A 19,618-nucleotide genomic window follows, 5' to 3' on the forward strand; every position below is an offset into this window, starting at 1 on the left:
GACTCCGCTTTGTCCACGGTGAAAGTTGATGTATTCCCTCAGCGACCAGCACAGATCAGCTCTAGGCATGACGAAGTGGATATCGTCCTCTTTTGGAAGACCAAACAAAGTAGTTTCGCTTTCACAACGTAGCACACAGCGTCTTCACGACATGGCTGCAGCGTCAACAAAACTACAGTGAGAATAAAAGTTACATTTGGGCGGCGTTATGCAAATCTTCCCACATAGTGTGGTAGATATGTGGTGGCGTGTTAGAACGAGCCGTTATAGGTAGGTGTGGCTGACTCTGAACTTTTAGAAAGAATATCTCTTTGGATTTGAGACTTTAGTCTTTGCAACTTTACAGATCTTCTTTATGCACCAAGAGCTTGTAACACTCCAAAGAGAAAGGAAAAATTGAAATCGCATCATATGACCCCTTTATTAATAATGTTTTTTTCCCTATCAGAACAGTCATAATTATTTTTTTATTATATTGTTAATGATATTAACCTAATACAGTGTAAACGACCTTGATTTTAAAAGTACAATAGCAATTACAATTAATTTGATTCAAAATTAATTACAAAGGTTAAAACTACATAAATTTATCTATTTGATATTTTAGACAAAATCTAAACAAAAGTGACAAATGTCATTTTAGACAAAAATGTAGATTGGGACCCCTTGTGAGCAATGACTAAAAATACTGAAAATCAACCATTCAATCATCGTCACTTTTTAAGTTTGTCAGTAGTTTGTCTGGTCCTCCTGAGTCCTGTAGACTGTGATGAATGATCTAGTGAAAATGTCTTTGGAGTTCATTTCAGGGCACTCAGGACACCCTGAGGAGCGACCTCTGCCATGGCCTGAATCTGTCTGGGCCCAAATGCTCCCTCACCCCTAGCGGCGTCTCCCCAGCATAGGCACTCATGGAACAGGTCTAAGAGACAGTGACATGAGCCACAGTATCTCAGGGTTGAGTGACCGGGCATGTGGCGGCCACTGCCAGTGTTTGCCCAAGGGTGAGACTGGGTAAGAGTGCTGTGCCTGTCTGTGCCTTAATGACATAATATGTCTACTGAGGGCCACTGAAGCGGACAGGGACAGTCTGAAAACTCGAAAAGCATGTGCATGTTTAATAATGTCAGAACCTTTCATTAGATTCATATTCTAAAATATCTAAAAGCTGCATCAACTCTAGAGTGTATATTTGCATCTGTTCTCTTTCAAACAAATCTGAAATCTTTTTACTTTACAGATATACTTTACAGATAAAATTAATAATAATGTCTACTTTATCATTTAATGTATTATTTTAAGAATGCTTGTGATTTTGAGGTTGTCATACCTGTTTTCTTTTTCTCCTCGGTGTTTTTTCATTATAACAAACAAAATGATATATGGGTCAAAGACATTAAGATGTCCGCATTAAAATAAATTTACAAAAGTGATTTTATGTCCATTGAAAGCACATTAAATGTAAGTAAAGTGTCTACTTTTAAGGTTTCAAATAAGTTTTTGGTTTTGGTCAAAATTAGGTTGACATAATGTTACATTGTCATTCAATGTAACACAATATTTATGTAAAAATTCAAATAATATGCTTATTCTGACGTGTACATATTAAAATATATAAAAGAATAAGGGAGCATATTAAATTTGATTGTGTTTTAAATGAGTAAAACATTCTTACTGACAAATGGGCAAAACCTAGGATAGTGGCAAATTTTAAAAAATTTAAAATTACAACTAATTAGTATTTGGGGTAAAAGTAATTAGTCTTTTAATGTGTCATAAATTGATTTTTGTTGTAAATATGGCTTACAAGAATGTTACTGTCATGGAAACACCTGCTTCACCAGCCCGAATCAGGACACCTGCACCCACTTACCACACCAGTCAAATACTCACTCACCTCAGTCACTCGTCAGCTGGTCTCAAAGTTACAAGCTTCTCTTTGTGGGTTCCTTGCCTCCCGATCTGCCTGTCAAGCCTCGGATTCCTCAGTTCTCGGCCGGAAGACCAAAGTGCCAACCCCAGATAAGACTGTGTTCTCTGCTTCCATTTATTCCTAAATTGATTCTTTTCTTTTGGAAGCTACTCCTAAGTTCCTTTGAATAAACTCCCCGACTTACGTTAACCTGTCTGTTTGCCTCTTTGTCCCGGATTTGACAGTTACACTGAATGACATTTTAGTGGGTCTCTTCTGTAAATCAGGGAAAAATGTATGATTTATTTTTTTGCTCAGAAAAACAAAATTGCAATTAAATTAAACAGAAAACAATTTAAAGCAGTATTACACTTATTGTATTTATGCTTAAACCTTTTTTCGTCTTTGACCCATATTTTGATTTTTAATGTAATTAATGATGATATTTATTTCATACAACATATACCATTTTGACTTTCCTATTGAGATCATATCATCGTCTTTTCTTAAATTTTAGTGTATATAAGGCTTAAGAAATTATTTATCAGAATTCAGTTTAAAACCAGAAGAAAAAAAAAAGTTAAAAAAAAAAAAAGGTCTGTCTGAGACTTGATGAGCATTGTGGTTAAAATATAATTTCAAATTTTATGTCGATATTGAAGTGTTTTTAAAAATTTTTTTTTTTTTTTACCAGTTTTCAAAATTAAATTTTTCATGACTATTTCACTTCCAACTTTCCAACCCAAAAGACTAAATGAGCCATTTTTGCAGCTTAGTTTCAATAAATGCTCTGAACTTTGGTGTAAGTTGAGTTCTGAATGTTGCCGTATGTGTTCATTGTGCACGTTCATGGATTCCTCATTATATGCCACATTTAACATCATCTGTGTGTGTGTGTGTTTGTGTATGTTTCATGGCACTTTTGATCACTCAGAGTTGAACCTACCACATTTGATTATGCCCTAGCTTGAAGAGTGTATGTAGAGTTGAGAACTTTCATGACTCATGTATCTCTGGAGACCAAACACAGACGGTCGCTCTGGCTCCAGTGCAGCTGTCTCTCTCCCTGAAGGGTCATCATCTGTGCTTTGTTCAGCCATTCTGCGTCGATATTATGTGCACCTCATTCAGGTTTGCAGTCTCTCGGTAGACTGATATGTGTGTAAGAGTGTGTGTTCAAGAGATTTCAGTAAGATTTACTACATTTGTTCACTTTGACCTGCTTTCTGAACCAGCCCAGGTCCAAATCCCTATTCCCTAATAAATTAACACTGAGCCCAGTTAAAAGCATGCTACTACAACAGCTTGGTAGTGAGTGCACTGTTGAACACTTCTGTTCCACTGCAGTAACAGCTAAATGGATTGTGCATCAGATGATGTGTCAGATGTTATTGTTTGACTCAGGTGTCTGATGGACTGCAGTACAGTTAGCCTTTATAGACTATACTTCAAACAGACTGATTCATAAAAATGATTTTCCTTAGCCTCATATTTCTTATTCTTACACACATTATATTGGAGAGGCTACTTGTATTCTTCTAAAGGCCTGATTGTACGTTTTTTGCAAATAAATTTACTATCCTCACAGAAAAATGGCATGTTATTTTACTTATATTTTCATAATTCTTTATCAAGAACACAGATTTTATATAAACATGTAAAATAATCTATTTTTAATTATTAGCTTATTTTATTTTATTGGTCATGAATTTACATATGTCATATGTAATGTTATATATTAACTTAATTACGTATTATAAATAATTATTTATAAAAAATTATATATTATAAAATAACCTATTTTTATTATTAGCTATATTTTAATTTGATTTGGGCAGTAATTTACATATTATGTTATATTTATTATGGTATATTGTTATATAAATGTGTGCATATATATTTTAAAGGCATCTATTATCTTTTAGTTTTATTATTAGTTTTTTTTTTGACTGGTCTTGATTAACATACACTATTATGTTAAAATGTTATATAGTTATTATATAAAAGTTATTATACTGTTTTTTCCACCAATTAGTGAGACTTGTAGAGTGACTCGCAAAATCCATATTTAATAGTTCGATCTCTTGGGGATTCTTGAAAATGTTACTAATCAGGACCCCAACAAGTAGTCAAGCTGACATTTGCAGGCGTTAGGACGAGGGAGAGTTTTACATGCTACAGTTAATTAAATTTGTAATGTTTATCTGGAATTACCTCAGTGTTCATCTATTCAGCCCTTCAGTGTGATGCTTCCACTAAATGGAAAAACTTTCAGCATTAATTAGCATACAATAAGTGAAAGCTTTTCTTATTTGTGTTGATGGGGCATATGGGGGTCTAACTGTTGGAAAGAGTGTCAACAATGAGTACAGCGGCAGTTTAACCCTTAAGGGGTGTTCATGCTGACAGTGATTAAATCACAACACCTCTGCACTGTTTGACATTTCTTTCCACTGCGGATTGGTAGTCACCGCATTGTGTTGCTGCACATTTGCATAAAGTTGACCTCTACTCAACTTTGTTGCTTCGTCAGTGCTTCACTTTTATCAACTGGGTATTGCCTGGTTGATTTTTGGCTGCAGGGGCTGTGAGCACATCGACACAGGGATCAGGTTATAGGTTGTCATAACCACCTAATACTGATCTGTCTCATCAATGCACGGCTAGCAGCTGTCTGTATGTGCGTGTGCATGAATGTGTGTGTGTTTCCATCGTCATTAAAAGAGCCACATATCTTTGTATTTTTCTAGATTCAAATTTTAAACAAGAAGCTGGACTTCAGTCACGTACAGTCAAAGTGCGGATCCAAGGATAATCTGAAGCATTCGCCCCGTGGAGGCAATGTATGTACTGCTCCCTCTCTCCCTATGTCTGTCTTTCCTTCTTTTCCAAAGCCAGTAGACCTCCACGGTTTTTGTCCCTTTGCTTCCTTTCTGGACCTGAGAGTCCTAGATTTCCAACTTCCGGGCACATTTCTGCTGCACTGGATGCTCAATGCTACAGATAGAACAAAATGCCTACCATGGCAGAATCAAACATAATATAGATGCACACACACTCACACATCAGACATAATATGGAAAACCTGGGCTAATACACAAAACTGAAGTCCCTTCTTGTTGTTCATCATGTGAAAATATATACACGCCATATGTATATATTTGTAGACTGTAATGCAGGTGTTTGATGTTGACCTATCAACACTTGTGTGTCAACTGTATGGAAGTCATATCAAAATAAGGCAACACATCATCAACCCTTCTTTTCAATATATCTATATTTGAGAAATATTATGTTAATTTATAAATTTAATTGAGATATTTACCGTTTTGCTCAACAGACTGTATCATGGAGTAGCTGCAGCAAACTTCGTGGCTTCTCACTCTTGTTTTCTTTAGGTTTCAAGGTCTCCTGTATTATACTTACTTTTTGGGTTTTGTTCCAAATCCTAGTGAGCTGCCTTGCTGTCTGCTGCCTACATAGGCAGCATCCTAACTCATGTTTGTACTTCAATCAGATTTGCTGTTTCTTCCCCTCGCAGCAGCAGTCACTGTGAGTGACTATTACAACAGAGCTATAATGAGCACACTGTGTAGAGCAGGACGCCAGCAATGCCAAGGTCATGGGTTTGGTTTCCAGCAAACATTACTTATGCTGTCTGTTTAGTTTAGGTTAAAGGGTGTGGTTCACAGTTTTTTTTCTAGGCTTGATTGTGTTTATGGGGTGCAGTCTAACATGTGTTAATGCTTCGTTTAAAAAAAAAAAACGCATTATTTTTCACATAATTTACCTTTATTCCACACCGCTCTGTCCCTTCTCTGAGAAAAGGGCTGATCTTTTCCTGTTTTTATGAAGCCCCGCCCTCAGAAATAGGCGATGGGCTCTGATTGGTTAGCTAGCCCAGTGTGTTGTGATTGGCTAAACTGCCTCTAGTGCGTGTCTAAGCATCCCGCCCCTCACCTCAGCGGCATGTGCTCAGGTTGTATTGTAAACAACGGCGGCATTAATATCGCTTGTCAGTTTGAGCCCGATTGAGAAGCTGTGATGTCACGAACCCGGGAAGTAACTCTTTGTAGTCCCTACCAGACGTTTTTGTAGACATTAAACAGCCAGAATTTTAAAAGACGATATCTCCATTTGCATTGAACTTTCAGCTTGGTAACTTTGCAGATATTGTTTATGCTCAAACAGCAACTTTACACACTAACTAACGTTAAAAAAGTGAAATCGCAATCAACCACCCCTCTAAGTGGCATAGATCACTTTTATGCAACAAAAATGAAAGACTCCTATATATATTTATCAAGGTCCTGAGTAAGAACAATTATTTAATAATCTGAAATAACTGAAATTTGACTTTGTTTTTGTCCAAATACAACGGAATCTACCCACTGATTATTTGCCATGAATTTCTAATCTGCCAAATGTCTGTCATTTGATTCAGTGATCTGATGCTGTATTTGTGCTATTCATTGAAGTTGTTGGTTTTCTTAATGTTGTGGCATCTTCAGAATATGGATTAGTTCTGCTTGATTTGCAGCTCAGCTAACCATTTTTATGTGTTTAGCTGTGGAGTAGTTCTCGGGTGACTTTTAACTGTTTAACTCATCAATTATTGCTCAGTACTTTTTAGGCAAAGCTGTTTTTTTTTTTTTTTTACATTGCAGCATCATATGTGAAGAAGAACTGGGCAACTCCTTGCATTTAATATCCAGTCTGTTTTATATTTTGTTCTCAACTTATGGTGTTTCTCACAGGTTCAAATTCAGACTAAGAAGATTGATCTTAGTCATGTGACCTCCAAGTGTGGATCACTGGATAACATCCGCCACAGGCCAGGTGAGCATGCTAAGGAGTTCTAGACATTTTAACCGCAGATTGGAAATTTGCAGTGTCATGCAGGTTGCTTTTAAAGCATGGAAAACCCGAGCTAGATTATTGGATGATACAACAGTACCATCTTGTGGTTAAGTTTTTAATGTCACCGCCAAACCCATTTCAAACGATTTTTTAATGCAAATTTATAAAAGGTGAGATTTTCTGCTATAAGAATCTTGCAGGCTCTTTCCAGTAATTAAAAAAAGCATCATGATTTAAATTTCAAATAATTTTTGCTATTGTATTTCAAAGAACATACTGTAGGCTACAGATTTTATGTACTTTCATGTTTTATATGGATTTTGGAAAATATACACTGCTGTTCAAAATTTTGGAGTCAGTAAAGAAATGAAGGATGCAATTAATTGATTAAATTATATTGATGCCTTTTACATTTATAAAAAGGATAAAAAAATTGATTTATATTTGAAATATATGTTATTTGGAACGCTCTATTCAAAGAACTCTGAAAAAATGTATCATGTTTTCCACAAAAAAATATTAAGCATCAGATCTTAAAGTTATCAAAGTTTGTAACTTTGATAATAATAAGAAATGTTTCTTGAGCATCACATCATAATATTAGAATGATTTCTAAAGGATCATGTGACACTGAAGACTGGATTAATAGCTGCTAATAATTCAGCTTTGCCATCACAGGAACAGATTACATTTGAAAATATATTAAGATAGAAAACAGTTAAATTGTAATAATATTTCACAATCTTTTTCTGTTTTAACTATGTTTTATATTAAAAAAAAATGCAGCCTTGGTGAACATTAGTCTTTTTTGTCAAAAAGATTAAAACACATTTAAAACTGTAGTGTAGATCTTTACCTTCATAAAAAAGTCAAGTTGTTTGTCCAGAAGAGAAATGAGAAATTGATTAAATGACTCTTTTATGACTCTGTCTGCTTGCCAGGCGGTGGTAATGTGCGCATTGAGAGTGTGAAGCTGGACTTCAGAGACAAAGCCCATGCAAAGGTGGGCTCCTTGGAGAACGCCCACCATACGCCTGGAGGAGGACATGTACAGGTGAGTTCTTACCCATCCCACCTCATACATGAAGTCATGTTAAGTGACCGTTACCGACTTCCTGTTTCCTGCTTGCTAAGATCGAAAGCCATAAGATGATGTTCCGTGACGTGGCTAAAGCACGTGTGGATCACGGGGCGGAGATTGTGATCGAGACACTCCGGCTGTCAGGCGGCACCTCTCCTCACCGGCACAGCCACATGTCTTCATCCGGAAGCATCAACATGCTGGAGTCGCCACAGCTGGCCACGCTGGCTGATGATGTGACCGCCGCCCTGGCCAAACAAGGCTTGTGAATCCCCCAAAACGTCTCCCTCCGCTCAGTCTACAGTAGTCCCCTTCAGTGGTGTCACAGTTCACCTGTCCTCCCTCTGGTATTTATGGAACACTACAGATTCACTTCTCATATTCACACTTTCCTCTTCATCAACCAACAATCTCGCAGAAATTCTGTCGTGACTATCGGAAATGGAAAAAATTGTATCTGTTTTATTTGATTTCATTTTAATGAATAACGACTTAGCTAGAGAGGTACCAGTGCTTTTTATTACCCATGATACATGTGACTTTTTATGGTTGTGTACAGACAGTGGCCTCAAAAGCTGGTTTAGGGTCAGCGTCAGGTGTGTTGCGTAAAAGTCGGTCGATCTGAATTTTTGATATACAGGAATGTGGCACGACGATCTCATGCTGTACGTGTTATTTTGCCCATTCAGTGCATGGACTCTTCAACATCTCAACTGCGAGTCACGTATGATCAAACACGATATACATTATAAGGGAATATATTTATAAATATGCCAGCTCTTCGTCTCAACATCTAATGCGCAATCGAAAAAAGAAACGATCACTCCTTCGATAACTTATACCTGTACAATTGCATTTGAGAAAAAAAAACCTAGATAGTATGACGAGCATGTATTCTAGTACACAAAAGAGGCTATTTTCTATTTCAAGGGGTTTTAGTAAGTTATTTGCTGAAACATTGAATAAAATGAACACATCATGTTTTGTAGATACTAGCGACGATGTTTAGCTTGGATGACCGCACCTCTGCCTTCGCTGTCGTTAAGAAACCGTTACTTCCGTGGATCTTTGTCGGTACACAGTTTAAGCAGATTTGTGCTTCAGTTTACACAAAACCATGATGTTACGGTTACGCAAAGACATCCAAGGGCTCCAGGTATACATGAATCATGTAAGATCTGCTCAAATTTGCTCAAAGTCTTGAGGTGTGAACTGTACCACCATTTTTCAGAGTCGAGATGGGAACGGATCTGTCCGAGCAAGATTGATGGTGCTGCGGCCCTCATTCAAATAATGTTCTTTTTAGCAGCATCATATGACCCCTTTAAATGTAGGGAGCAGCTCCTTGGGACTTTGTCGGTGTGTTAGGACCTGTGTTTGTTTGCTGATTCCTGCTTGGATGCTTGGTTTTCTTTCTTAGGAAGTGGAAAAAGAAACACAGAAATCAAAACATTAAGGTTACTCACTCTGCTTGCATCTGTTTGAACACAGTACTCCAGTATATTTTTTCTCGTCATTTGTGGTTCTCCCCGGCCCCTTTTCCTCTAGAACAGCTGTCATTCGTAGGCTTCTGTGTTTTCTCGGCCTTTCCCCGATTCCCTCAGCTGCTGTAAATGTATTTAAAAGGTCACATAGATGTACGCAGTTTTTCTCCTGTTGGTATGATACGGATTATAAATGCCCTTAACAGTTATGACAATAAAAATACAGAAAATCAACAAAACATTAGTGTGATCTGTTGTTGTTTTGTTTTCTTCAGATTTTGTGCTTGTGTAATGATTTATGGTTGTGGTATTACTGGCTCCTTACAGGCCATGTTACAGTACATTACAGTGATTTAAAAAAAAAAAAAAAGGTAAGTGAAACTCTGATGCGTGAATTAAAGGGTTTAGGAAGTTGGTGTTTTTTCAATGTAGGCTTCAGACACGGGTCACGACAAGGCGTTCCCCATAGCGACCCCATAGCGACCCCTAGAGGACGCAGTTCGAAGTTCCATGAAAGGGAACTGATCCTTAACTGTGGCAACTCACTTTAAACGTAATTGTCATTTATAAACTTTTCATTATTAATAATTTGTTGCAGGCCTCATGTTTTGAAATTAGTGTTTACAGATAGTTGTTGATAGATTTCTGTTGAAAGATTTTGAGTTTTTCTTAGTATGTCTGGTAAAATTACAGTCGATTTTAGCATCCACTTTAGTTGTCTCAGGTCACATTCACCTTTTTTTTATGGAAACCATTCAATATGACTGCAATAATATAATAATAATAATAATATAGCAATAATAAAATATAACAATAACAATAATAATAAAGTTATATTAAAAATGTAAGTATTATGTTTTAAATTCAATTACAAATTAAAAAGGAAATATGTTACTATAGTTATAACACTTGTACTGTCAAACAAACAAAAAAATTTAATGTTTAATAAAAAAGTTGTCATAACTAAAATTACATGAATAATATGTATGGCTTTGCTTTTATCAACCTTAAACCATTGAGCTTCTATTCAGGGAAACCTTCAAGCTTCTCTTTTGTTAACAACAGATTTATAAACGGTTGATGGTTGGCTTATATTGGATTGTAAATGCAGGCCAAAATATGATATGTTTGTACTTTCAATTTCTGACCAATTAATCCCAATTACTTTCTTGATGCACATTTCTGGTCTTATTGTAAACATCTTTCCTTTCCTATTTTTCCTGATCCAGTCAATTCCTGATCAATAAAATCCACCAAGTCCCATCCTATCCTTTTTTTCTTGTTGAATATCCTCTAAAATGGATAGTGAATATGGTTTCATTTTGCCTTTAAATCTCCTGCACACTTAAGTTAAAGTCTACTTCTGCTATGCTATTTAAATGATCGATCGTGTTTGCCTACCTGTTCCACTTACCTGTCCATTCCCTTTCTGCCTTGTGTGCTGAATATGAGAACATTAATCACAACAAGGCTGATACTTTGTGAAAAGTTTATTATGAGAATTGACAGAGGCAAAAAATAAATTAAGACTCTGGGGAAAGGGGAAGGAGGTTTTGCAGCCAGTCCATTAATGACAGTATATTTAGCACCTTTGACTTTGCGATCCAGGCAGTGAGGGGTCAAGGGGTGGTTTGTATTTTTGTGTAACTATGATGCCCCCCTACACCCCCTCCCCTCACAACCATTGCGCTATGGAGAGGCTTGTCCCGGCACGAACAACACCAAGAAAATTAGCTGGAAAAAAATATGAATGGCTTCCAAGAATGGACAAAAGAAATAGGAGTCAAGTGGAAAAAAATAGGAAACACAAATAACAAAATAATTGTTTATGACTAACATCCCATGTCCCTTTCATCCATTTCTGAGTTAGTTTGGAAACATTGTGTGGATGTCCTGACATCATGGAATCTGGAGAAACGCTTCAGTTTCCTCACAACTCCGACTTCTTACACAGACATGATGTGTTTGACGAAAGCTGTTTAGATTGGAGAGATCAAATAGGATTAGAATTACAATACAACAAACAAACATTATGTCTATGAATTGGTCAATCGTTAAAAATTTCACTGTGGCTAATAAATGTTCAGTGAGATAAAGAAAGGATTTTAACTGACCCTCGTAGTTCACACAGCCATTTTCATCCTCCTGGCCTTGCATGAGAGCATCGATCTCAACTTCATTCATTTTCTCACCTGTAGAAAAAGACAGGAAAATAGGTTAGTCAAGTCATTAAACAGACTGAAATACTGATGCATGTCATTAAAAATGCATTTCTGTCATGACAACTCTCGGAGGGATTGGCATGGTAACGTACATGACAATGTTAATGTATTTGGTCTTGGCGGAATAGATCTGCTACGCTGCTGCAACGGCAGAGCAAGTACCGAGACTTTCTACTGCCAATACATCCACAGCATGCTGCTGTGAGCATGTAAGAAATACGGCTGCTGCACATATAACACATATGAATAACCCCCATATAGCATACATGAATCACCTCGTAGCAGATCTATACAGGTGGAGCTGGGGAAGGTGGAGGGTTTCTGAAGTGCGCTGCCAATTCTCAAAAAATATTCAAACAAAAGCCAGGTATTTGAAAATTGAGCAGCGAGCTCATTGGCTACCGATACATCAGAGAACCAATCAGCTGCCATGTGACAATGATGTCGCCAGGTCAGATTGAGCTAGACCTATTGGACTGCGCTATCTAGAGTTTCATGCCAGAACTCTGTATTTAAACTCTGATATTGGTTGTTTGACCGGATCTATGATTTATTCTTAAATATCAATGAGCTGCTTGTGTGAAAAAAAAAGAATTTTCAGTTTTTTTTTTTACTGAGATATTTTGAATTGACAAAGTCTTTACTTTCAAATTGTGTAATAAAATATTTTTTAGCATGAAAAAATAAGGTATGTTGAAAGATACATTACAAATTGTGAACAAATCTCCTAATTCTGTCAAAAATGTCTGAAAATTGTTTGAAATCTATAGGTAATTTTGCCAAAATGTGTTATGATATTAAAGGTTCTCAACTACATTGAAAAATGGTAACATCTAAATTAACTGGTTTATTCACTTCAAAAATTCTCAACATCACTGAACAAACTTGTATACATTAATTTAAATATCAGGGTCAAAAAGGTTGAGAACAACTGAGATATAAATATAATTACAAAGCAGAGACTTTCACATTCAATTCATTCAGTGTTTCTTGGTAAAAAAATTAAAAAAAAGAAAGATGGATGGTGCGGGTCACATGTTGTTTCCAATTAATCCACTTCCAACAAAGATACTGATATGGAACTGCAGTGGTAATGCAATCAGCCTGTTCATTTTGGCCACTTACCCAGTGTTGACAAGACGATACGCAGCTCAGCACCCATTACTGTTCCGTTGCCCTCCTTATCGAATACACGCAGACCCTCAACGTAGTCATCGTATGTTGCCTTGTTTGGGCTGTTGACCACAAACTGCAACATGGGCAGGAAACCCTCAAAGTCGACTCTCTTGTTTACCATGTCTGTAAACGGGGTCAAAAGTGAGGAGAGGGGTCACAGAGGGCAGATGTAGTGAAACAATGCACTGCAAGCACCTGTCACCACACCAGCCTTCTACCAATTACAGTTAAAGAAACAGGAATCTGAAATATGTCATGGTGAAAGCTCCTGACAGTGCTAATGCTGACTAGAGGTACTTTTGGAGTAGCTAATTAAAAGTAAAAAAAAAAGGGAAGCCAAATCCACTTACCATCAGCGGTAGGGTTGCTCAGGATCTTCGAAACCTCTTTGTTGGTTGGGTTCTGTCCCAGTGCACGCATGATGTCTGCAATCTGGTTGTAGGCTACTTTGCTGTCACCAACTCTGTCGAAAAGTCCGAAGGCCTCCCTGTAATCTGGAATTGTGGAGAGATTATTTTAGGCAAAGATGAAGTGTGTCATTTCTGTGCACATTAGTTTCCAACAGGTTTCCTGAGCACATCCCTCTCTGCCATTGGTTGATCAAACCAATAATCCCGCGCACAGGTCACACCTTTGGTTTATGCAATTATACTGTATTACACTGCACCTAATTTTTAAAGAGTGGATGTGCCCATTTTTAACTTGAATGTGCAAGGCTTCCATTGTCAGCTGCTTCCAGTTATTTTAGCTGGTCCTTTAATATGCAAGCTGCTATTACTTATCATATTATTATTTGTCTGTTTACTGCACTTTGTTATTTTTCTATATTTTCTATATATTTTTTTATATTTTATGCTTTTAATTTTAGATAATGTTTTAGTAATTTTGTTGTGTTTTTGTCATTTGTATTAGTTTTTGTTGTTTTTAAATGTCTATAGTTTTATTCATTTTTTATTTTCATATGTAATATTTTCATTATAAATGTATTATTTTCAGTTTATTATTACATAAGGTTAAAGTACATGAAAGTGTGTAATATTTCCTTGGAACCTACCTTTTTAATATATTTTATCGTATTTCATTTAACAAATTATTTTCGTTTATCCATTTTATTTAAAGTATCTTTTTAATGGTTTTAGTTAACTATAATAACCCTGTTGGGGATCAACATATGAATGGCTTATAGTTAGGTCTTTTTGAAAAATTACCTTTTATGAGGCAATTTGAATGTATAATTTGAATATTAAATTTGCTCATTTGTAAGGACATTTCTGCCCCAACAACATCAAAACACATTAACTTTGATAATGGCTTTTTTACTGATTTGATGTCAGGTTTCACTTTCAGTTTTCTCTAAATCTATACATATAAAGATAAAGTTGTTTGCCATAGGTCAGATTAGTCAAATTTGTTATAACCTTTTAAAAAAATACAATAACATGTATAGTTATTTTTTTTATTTAATTTTTTTGCATTTTTAGTCCATGTGTTTTATTTGGATCTCTCAAACGAACAGGCGTTTACAAAATACCAGTTTTCCTGGTTAATCTTAACCTATCAATCTTATTAAAATCTGTAAATTTAGCTGAAAATGAGCAGACTGAATAATAATCAGTGCTCACTGTTTCTATGGACGTCATGGCAAGGAGTCTATTGCCTCACTGGAAGATGATCTGCTAAAAGATTAATAGCTTCATCTGATTTCCGCACAAAGCCAGCTGCCACCAAAGACGTGACAAGGGGCGGGGGGAGACGTTCAAAGAGTCGTCATGGAATTGATATGCTCTCCCAAGAATATAACTCCCTCCATATAAAGGCAGTACCATGTGAGGCCAGAATGCTGACTGCGTAACTCACACCCAGGCTGCTGAAAGCTCCCCTTACTGAGCAACAACCACATTCTTCCACGTAAGACGCAGGCCTGGACAATGGTGCAAATTATCTGTGAAGTTGCACGGAACTGCTTGACCTTTATTCCACAACAGAAGTAAATCCCAGAGCTCTTTGGGAATTTGACACAGGTCGCTTACTTCAAATCATTTAAAATGTTCTAAGCTTTTGAATTAATATTGCTGGTGCCATTAACTTCCTGCCTAGAGGCAGATTATAATTAGTTAGGATATTTAATAACTAATTTTCTTTCTGCAGGATTTTTTCCCTATTCTTCATTATTTTAAGCACCGCACCCCAAACTCAATACACGTTTGTAAGCAAGGGTCATGGAACCTATAAAAAATGATCTCACCTTCCATCTGGTCCGAGCTGAAATCGACCTGCAGGAAAACAGATGTACTTTTTATTCTATCCCATAAGTCAAATATAATATAATATGCTTAACAGATCAGTGTGTTTTGTAAATTTAAACATATAGATCAAAATTTCGAGTCCCAGATCTTGGCATGCTTAATTTAGTCCCTCAGCTGCTTACAGAACAGTAAGGAGCTCCATGTTTGGCCATGTGAACCCACTCCACTTTTGGCTATCTGGGCCAATCAGAAAAGGGGGGTGTTACGTTTGATTGTAGTTATGCACAAAAAAAAAAAAAAAACAGAACTATCCGTGGTGCTGAATCATCCGCCAATAATAGATATTTTCTCCAGTCATCAGGTCCAGAACAACCTTAGGCAACTGCTTAGAATGATTTAACTCATTATCTGATATAATATGCTTAACAGATAATTAGGTTATGTACATTCAGATATATTGCTCAAACATTTATGACAGCTCCATTTTAATCTGCATTACACACAGTGTCCTTATGTAAAACAGTTTATGAAAGCAATTAGCTTATAAAGTGTAACGCAACCTTAATGCAGGCATTTTCATAAATAAGCAATACAACTCAAGAGGCTTTAGAACACAAATATAATGGACTTTTTGCTTCATTAAATGCAAATTCATGTAATAGGCTACCTAACATGTAAATAATAACATAACATTATTTTGGTAGAGTTGGAATCATGTATTAACCAATCAGCATCCAGGACCTGAACTATCACTTTTTAATTTTTTTTTAATCTAATTCGTAATTTAGTAAAAACTGCAAAAATTGTATTTTTGCTAAACGTAAGTAAGTAGGCTACCTAACATGTAAATAATAACAGAACATTATTTTGGTAGAGTTGGAATCATGTATTAACCAATCAGCATCCAGGACCTGAACTATCACTTTTTAATTTTTTTTTATCTCATTCGTAATTTAGTAAAAACAGCAAAACTTTTATTTTTGCTAAACGTAAGTAAGTAGGCTACCTAACATGTAAATAATAACAGAACATTATTTTGGTAGAGTTGGAATCATGTATTAACCAATCAGCATCCAGGACCTGAACTATCACTTTTTTTTTCTTTTTTTTCCTCCCATTTGTAATTTAGCAAAAACTGCAAAACTTTTATTTTTGCTAAACGTAAGTAAGTAGGCTAAGTGAGTAAGTAAGTAAGTAAATAAATAAATAAATTCACTTTAAAGTCTGAGGAAAAAATTCCGGGAACTTTCACTGCACATCTATCTGTTAGATGTCGTGTCGTTACCTTCACACCGGACAGATCTACTGCTGCGGCTTTAGGTGGGGCCTCGGGGGCGGGTGCGGGCGCGGGAGCGGGGGCAGGTGCAGGCTGTGCTTTCTTGGCAGGCTCGGGCTTCTTAGCGTCCTTCTTTGGTGCCATTTTTTTTGTCTATTTGTCCGCCGGGAGGGAAGTCAACACAGGGAGTGGACCACAGCTTGGAGGATACTCAGCATTTTCAAGGTAAGTATAGATGGTTATATACGCGTATAATTTACTTCAGAGTCGATGTCAGACTGATACACGCGCGGATTGGGTCGCTGGTCACAGAGGGGAGGTGTCGAGCGACCCAAATGGAGAAGGAGGCGAAGCGAGGGGACAGCCAAGGGTCGAAAATATAATTTCAACTTCAGGGGGACACAACAACCCCGAAATTCTCTTCAAGGTATTGATTGTAATATTGATAATTCACGTGCGCAGTTGAGATGTAACGCGGGCGCCATGTCCTCCTCGGAGGTAAATGTGACTCTTTAGTTTAGACAAGGAGAAAGTGTAACCATAGCAGAAGTTTGACTTAACAAACAGAAATGTCCCTAGCAAAAAAGGTCAATTTCCTGCTGTCAATAGAGATGCATGAAGCACAGCTCACACAGAAATCCCTTTCAATATATACAGTATTTTTTATTACATTTAACTATTACATGAATTATTATTCCTGGTCAGGTTGAATCACTCATATTGAATGTATTTTTTAAGCGAGTTCAGTTAGCTGTTACCACATGAAGCACTTTTTAAGGTTATTTGACAAAACCGTTTGTAGCGAGTGTAGCTTGAGTCACTTGGTCTACATCAAGATTAAAAATGGCAACATGCTTACAATAATGTTTCAAATAAAGGGAAATGCCAGCAGCTGATGGCTATAAATACCAGGAGAGGTGGCAAGAATGTGACCACTTTGCTCAAAATAAATGAAAGTCTCACTTTCATGTTGTCACTTCAGTGAAAGTAACGTGACAAAAACCGAACAAGGAAGTTGTCTGCAAAGCATCAATGCTCAACTAAATAAATGATCTAAATGTACAACTTTGATGAGAGTGAATGAAAGGTGGCTTTGACTTTGTTGAAGCAAAATATACGCAGATAAAACTATACTGTATAAGTTTTCATTTCTTTTGATTTTTTTGGTTGCTACATATACTTCCATTTTTTGGGATAACATTGTTCTATTATATTGTGGATATTTTGTTCTATTCTTCTCTACTTTATGTGGGATTTTTGTTCCATTTTCCACTTTTAGCGTACTAATATATAGAAAATGGTTAAAAACAAAAAATAAGTAGGCCTAGGTCTAAACTTTAACTGGTGATGTTAATCCATTGCATGGGTGTGTTCAGATCATATTTCAATCTATGATGTCTGAAATTATTATAACTCAATTATTTTAAAATTACATTTAAGATAAAAAATAGAATAAAATAAAATGGAAATAAAAAATCGCATGCACAGAATGCAAACTGTGTTTCATCAGACTTCTGTGTGCTCAAAGCCCAGGGTTTTTCTCAGTTATGAGTCGTCTGAGCAGAGAGAGATGTTTGTGGAAGAGTGGAACTCTTCCAGCATCCAAATTCGTCAGTGTCCGTCATCATGTTATACATGGAAGTGTTTGAGTAAAGTGCAGACAGTTTGAGAAATGATACAGAGAGCCAGAGAGAAATCAAACTGTGAAGTGAATGAAAGCTGATAGTGACAATGAGTGAGTAAATATCTTTGTTCATCTCAGCCTGGACTCTTGGGAAAGGGAGTTAGTGGAGTCTGGAAGTCTTAAGGAGGCCTCAGCTGCTGATGCCCGTTACCCCTCAGAGTGCACAGAGTGAGTTTTTCCCCCCTCTCCCATCTAAATATGTCTTGCAGGCCCTTTTCCCCACCCCCAGAAGTAGAGACTGAAGATATTCATTCACCCTTCTTGACCCCCTGCTTTCCCTTTGGACCGGCTTTCTCTGACCCTCTTTCAGTTGTAGTCCCCCAGCTGTCATCAGGGCTCACCCCTGCCATCTAGAAGCACCTTCTATAAAACCTGCCCACCAGAAACAACAACACCCTCTCCAGCTCTTAATGATTTTAGCAGCTAATTCACTTTTAGCCTGCTTGGTTATTTGGTATGGTTGTTGGGATGGGGAGGAGTCAATAAGTTTGATGGAAGACACAAGATGTCCCAAGATAACTTCTCTAGTATGCATCAGGTTTGGCATACCATACATTTTTGGCCTTACAAACCTGTTTGATTTACTTTCTTCTGTGAAACACTAAAGAATAAATTTTGAACACTTTCAGTTGCTGTTTACTTCGATAGTATGGTCAAATAATACAACGGGAAACTTAAACTGTTTGATTAAATCTATTGTATAGTCAAAAATATAATGGAAGTCAGTGGGAACTGAAACTATTTAATCACCAACTTACTTGGTGACCAAAGAAAAAAGAAAGAAAGTCTTACAGGTTTGGAACAACATGAGGCTGAGAGAATGATGACATAATATTCATTTTGGGGAAGACTATCACTTTAATGTTTAAATGTATGAACTGAAGCATAGTAAAATGAAACAACATACTGTAAACCAATAGTATAAACACCTGTGCCTGTTTTACGTCATTCAATCATATGTTTTCAGTGAAGATGTATCGTGATCTGCACAAGAATATTCTGTTTTCCACAGCAACCCAAGATAGAGCTTTCCAAACATCTGTGAAGCTTCAATATAAAACCCCTTCATCATAAACATGCTACTCCAACTCAGATATGAAAACATTCCTGTCTGACGCTTCACAAGCTATGCTAATGAGGTAAGTGAGCGTACGCCCATCATACAGTTAAAAGCCTGCAGGGTCTCATGTCAAAGTGATGCACATCTCCGGATTTAGTATCTTTTCAAGAGCGCAACAGGGAAGACGTGCCAACCATGAGGGAGGAGACAGGCACTCCAAGGAGAGGTGAAAAGGTCTTACGGTGAAACACTTCTCAATGTGTGGCTGAGGAAATTACCATGTTTTTCTTCGATAGCATATGTTTTCTAGCTGATAAATAACATGCGGCCCTTTTTTTTTGTAAAATTTTGGTGGGGTCATTTTTTAATCCTATCTTAAGTTCAAGTTGTAACTATGACTAAAATGACACATAAAGGGAAAGTGATTAGTACAGAGTGGCTTTCCTGTGTCTAAATATATTGAAAAACTATTTGAGGCATTAGTCATTGGTGTCTTATAACATTAAGAGACATAGGTATGGGTCACTGTTTTCAAGAATAGCGCACCTAGTTTTTTGTTCAACCAATGGTTTGCTTCTCACAGGCCACCTATCTCATAGATACAGCCTATATTTCAG

The 19,618-nt window shown here is 36.7% G+C and overlaps 2 protein-coding genes and 1 long non-coding RNA gene across 8 annotated transcripts in view; 2 read left to right on the top strand and 1 right to left on the bottom strand.

Moving 5' to 3' along the window:
- The window catches only part of LOC107555937 (microtubule-associated protein 2-like), a 129,311-nt gene extending 120,174 nt beyond the window's left edge, over nucleotides 1-9,137 (top strand). For all 3 annotated transcript variants that reach the window (XM_016238897.1, XM_016238899.1, XM_016238898.1), the window contains 4 exons: nucleotides 4,663-4,755; nucleotides 6,670-6,751; nucleotides 7,714-7,826; nucleotides 7,907-9,137. In XM_016238897.1, the coding sequence (XP_016094383.1) occupies nucleotides 4,663-4,755; nucleotides 6,670-6,751; nucleotides 7,714-7,826; nucleotides 7,907-8,122 (504 nt within the window). In that variant the 3' untranslated portion in view covers nucleotides 8,123-9,137. The remainder of the gene's footprint in view (nucleotides 1-4,662; nucleotides 4,756-6,669; nucleotides 6,752-7,713; nucleotides 7,827-7,906) is intronic.
- Nucleotides 9,138-10,809: 1,672 nt separating this feature from the next.
- On the bottom strand, nucleotides 10,810-16,478 carry LOC107555938 (myosin light chain 1, skeletal muscle isoform-like). Its single transcript, XM_016238900.1, has 6 exons — nucleotides 16,267-16,478; nucleotides 14,981-15,008; nucleotides 13,086-13,229; nucleotides 12,685-12,858; nucleotides 11,452-11,529; nucleotides 10,810-11,312 (listed from the first exon to the last, which is right to left on the bottom strand). The coding sequence occupies exons 1-6, from the start codon at nucleotides 16,399-16,401 to the stop codon at nucleotides 11,284-11,286; spliced, it is 588 nt and encodes a 195-aa protein (XP_016094386.1). The 5' UTR covers nucleotides 16,402-16,478; the 3' UTR covers nucleotides 10,810-11,283.
- LOC107555939 (uncharacterized) lies at nucleotides 16,416-19,611 on the top strand. 4 transcript variants are annotated; one of them, XR_001605222.1, is made up of 6 exons: nucleotides 16,416-16,482; nucleotides 16,570-16,684; nucleotides 18,020-18,109; nucleotides 18,252-18,479; nucleotides 18,954-19,080; nucleotides 19,159-19,611. It is a non-coding gene; the product is annotated as an uncharacterized lncRNA (long non-coding RNA). The 4 variants fall into 4 exon arrangements; XR_001605224.1 differs by having other exon boundaries at nucleotides 19,171-19,611; XR_001605225.1 differs by having other exon boundaries at nucleotides 18,252-18,468.
- The last annotated feature ends 7 nt before the right edge of the window (nucleotides 19,612-19,618 follow it).

This window comes from Sinocyclocheilus grahami, unplaced genomic scaffold (assembly GCF_001515645.1).
Source record: "Sinocyclocheilus grahami isolate Dianchi unplaced genomic scaffold, SAMN03320097.WGS_v1.1 scaffold549.1, whole genome shotgun sequence".
Lineage (NCBI taxonomy): Eukaryota > Metazoa > Chordata > Actinopteri > Cypriniformes > Cyprinidae > Sinocyclocheilus > Sinocyclocheilus grahami.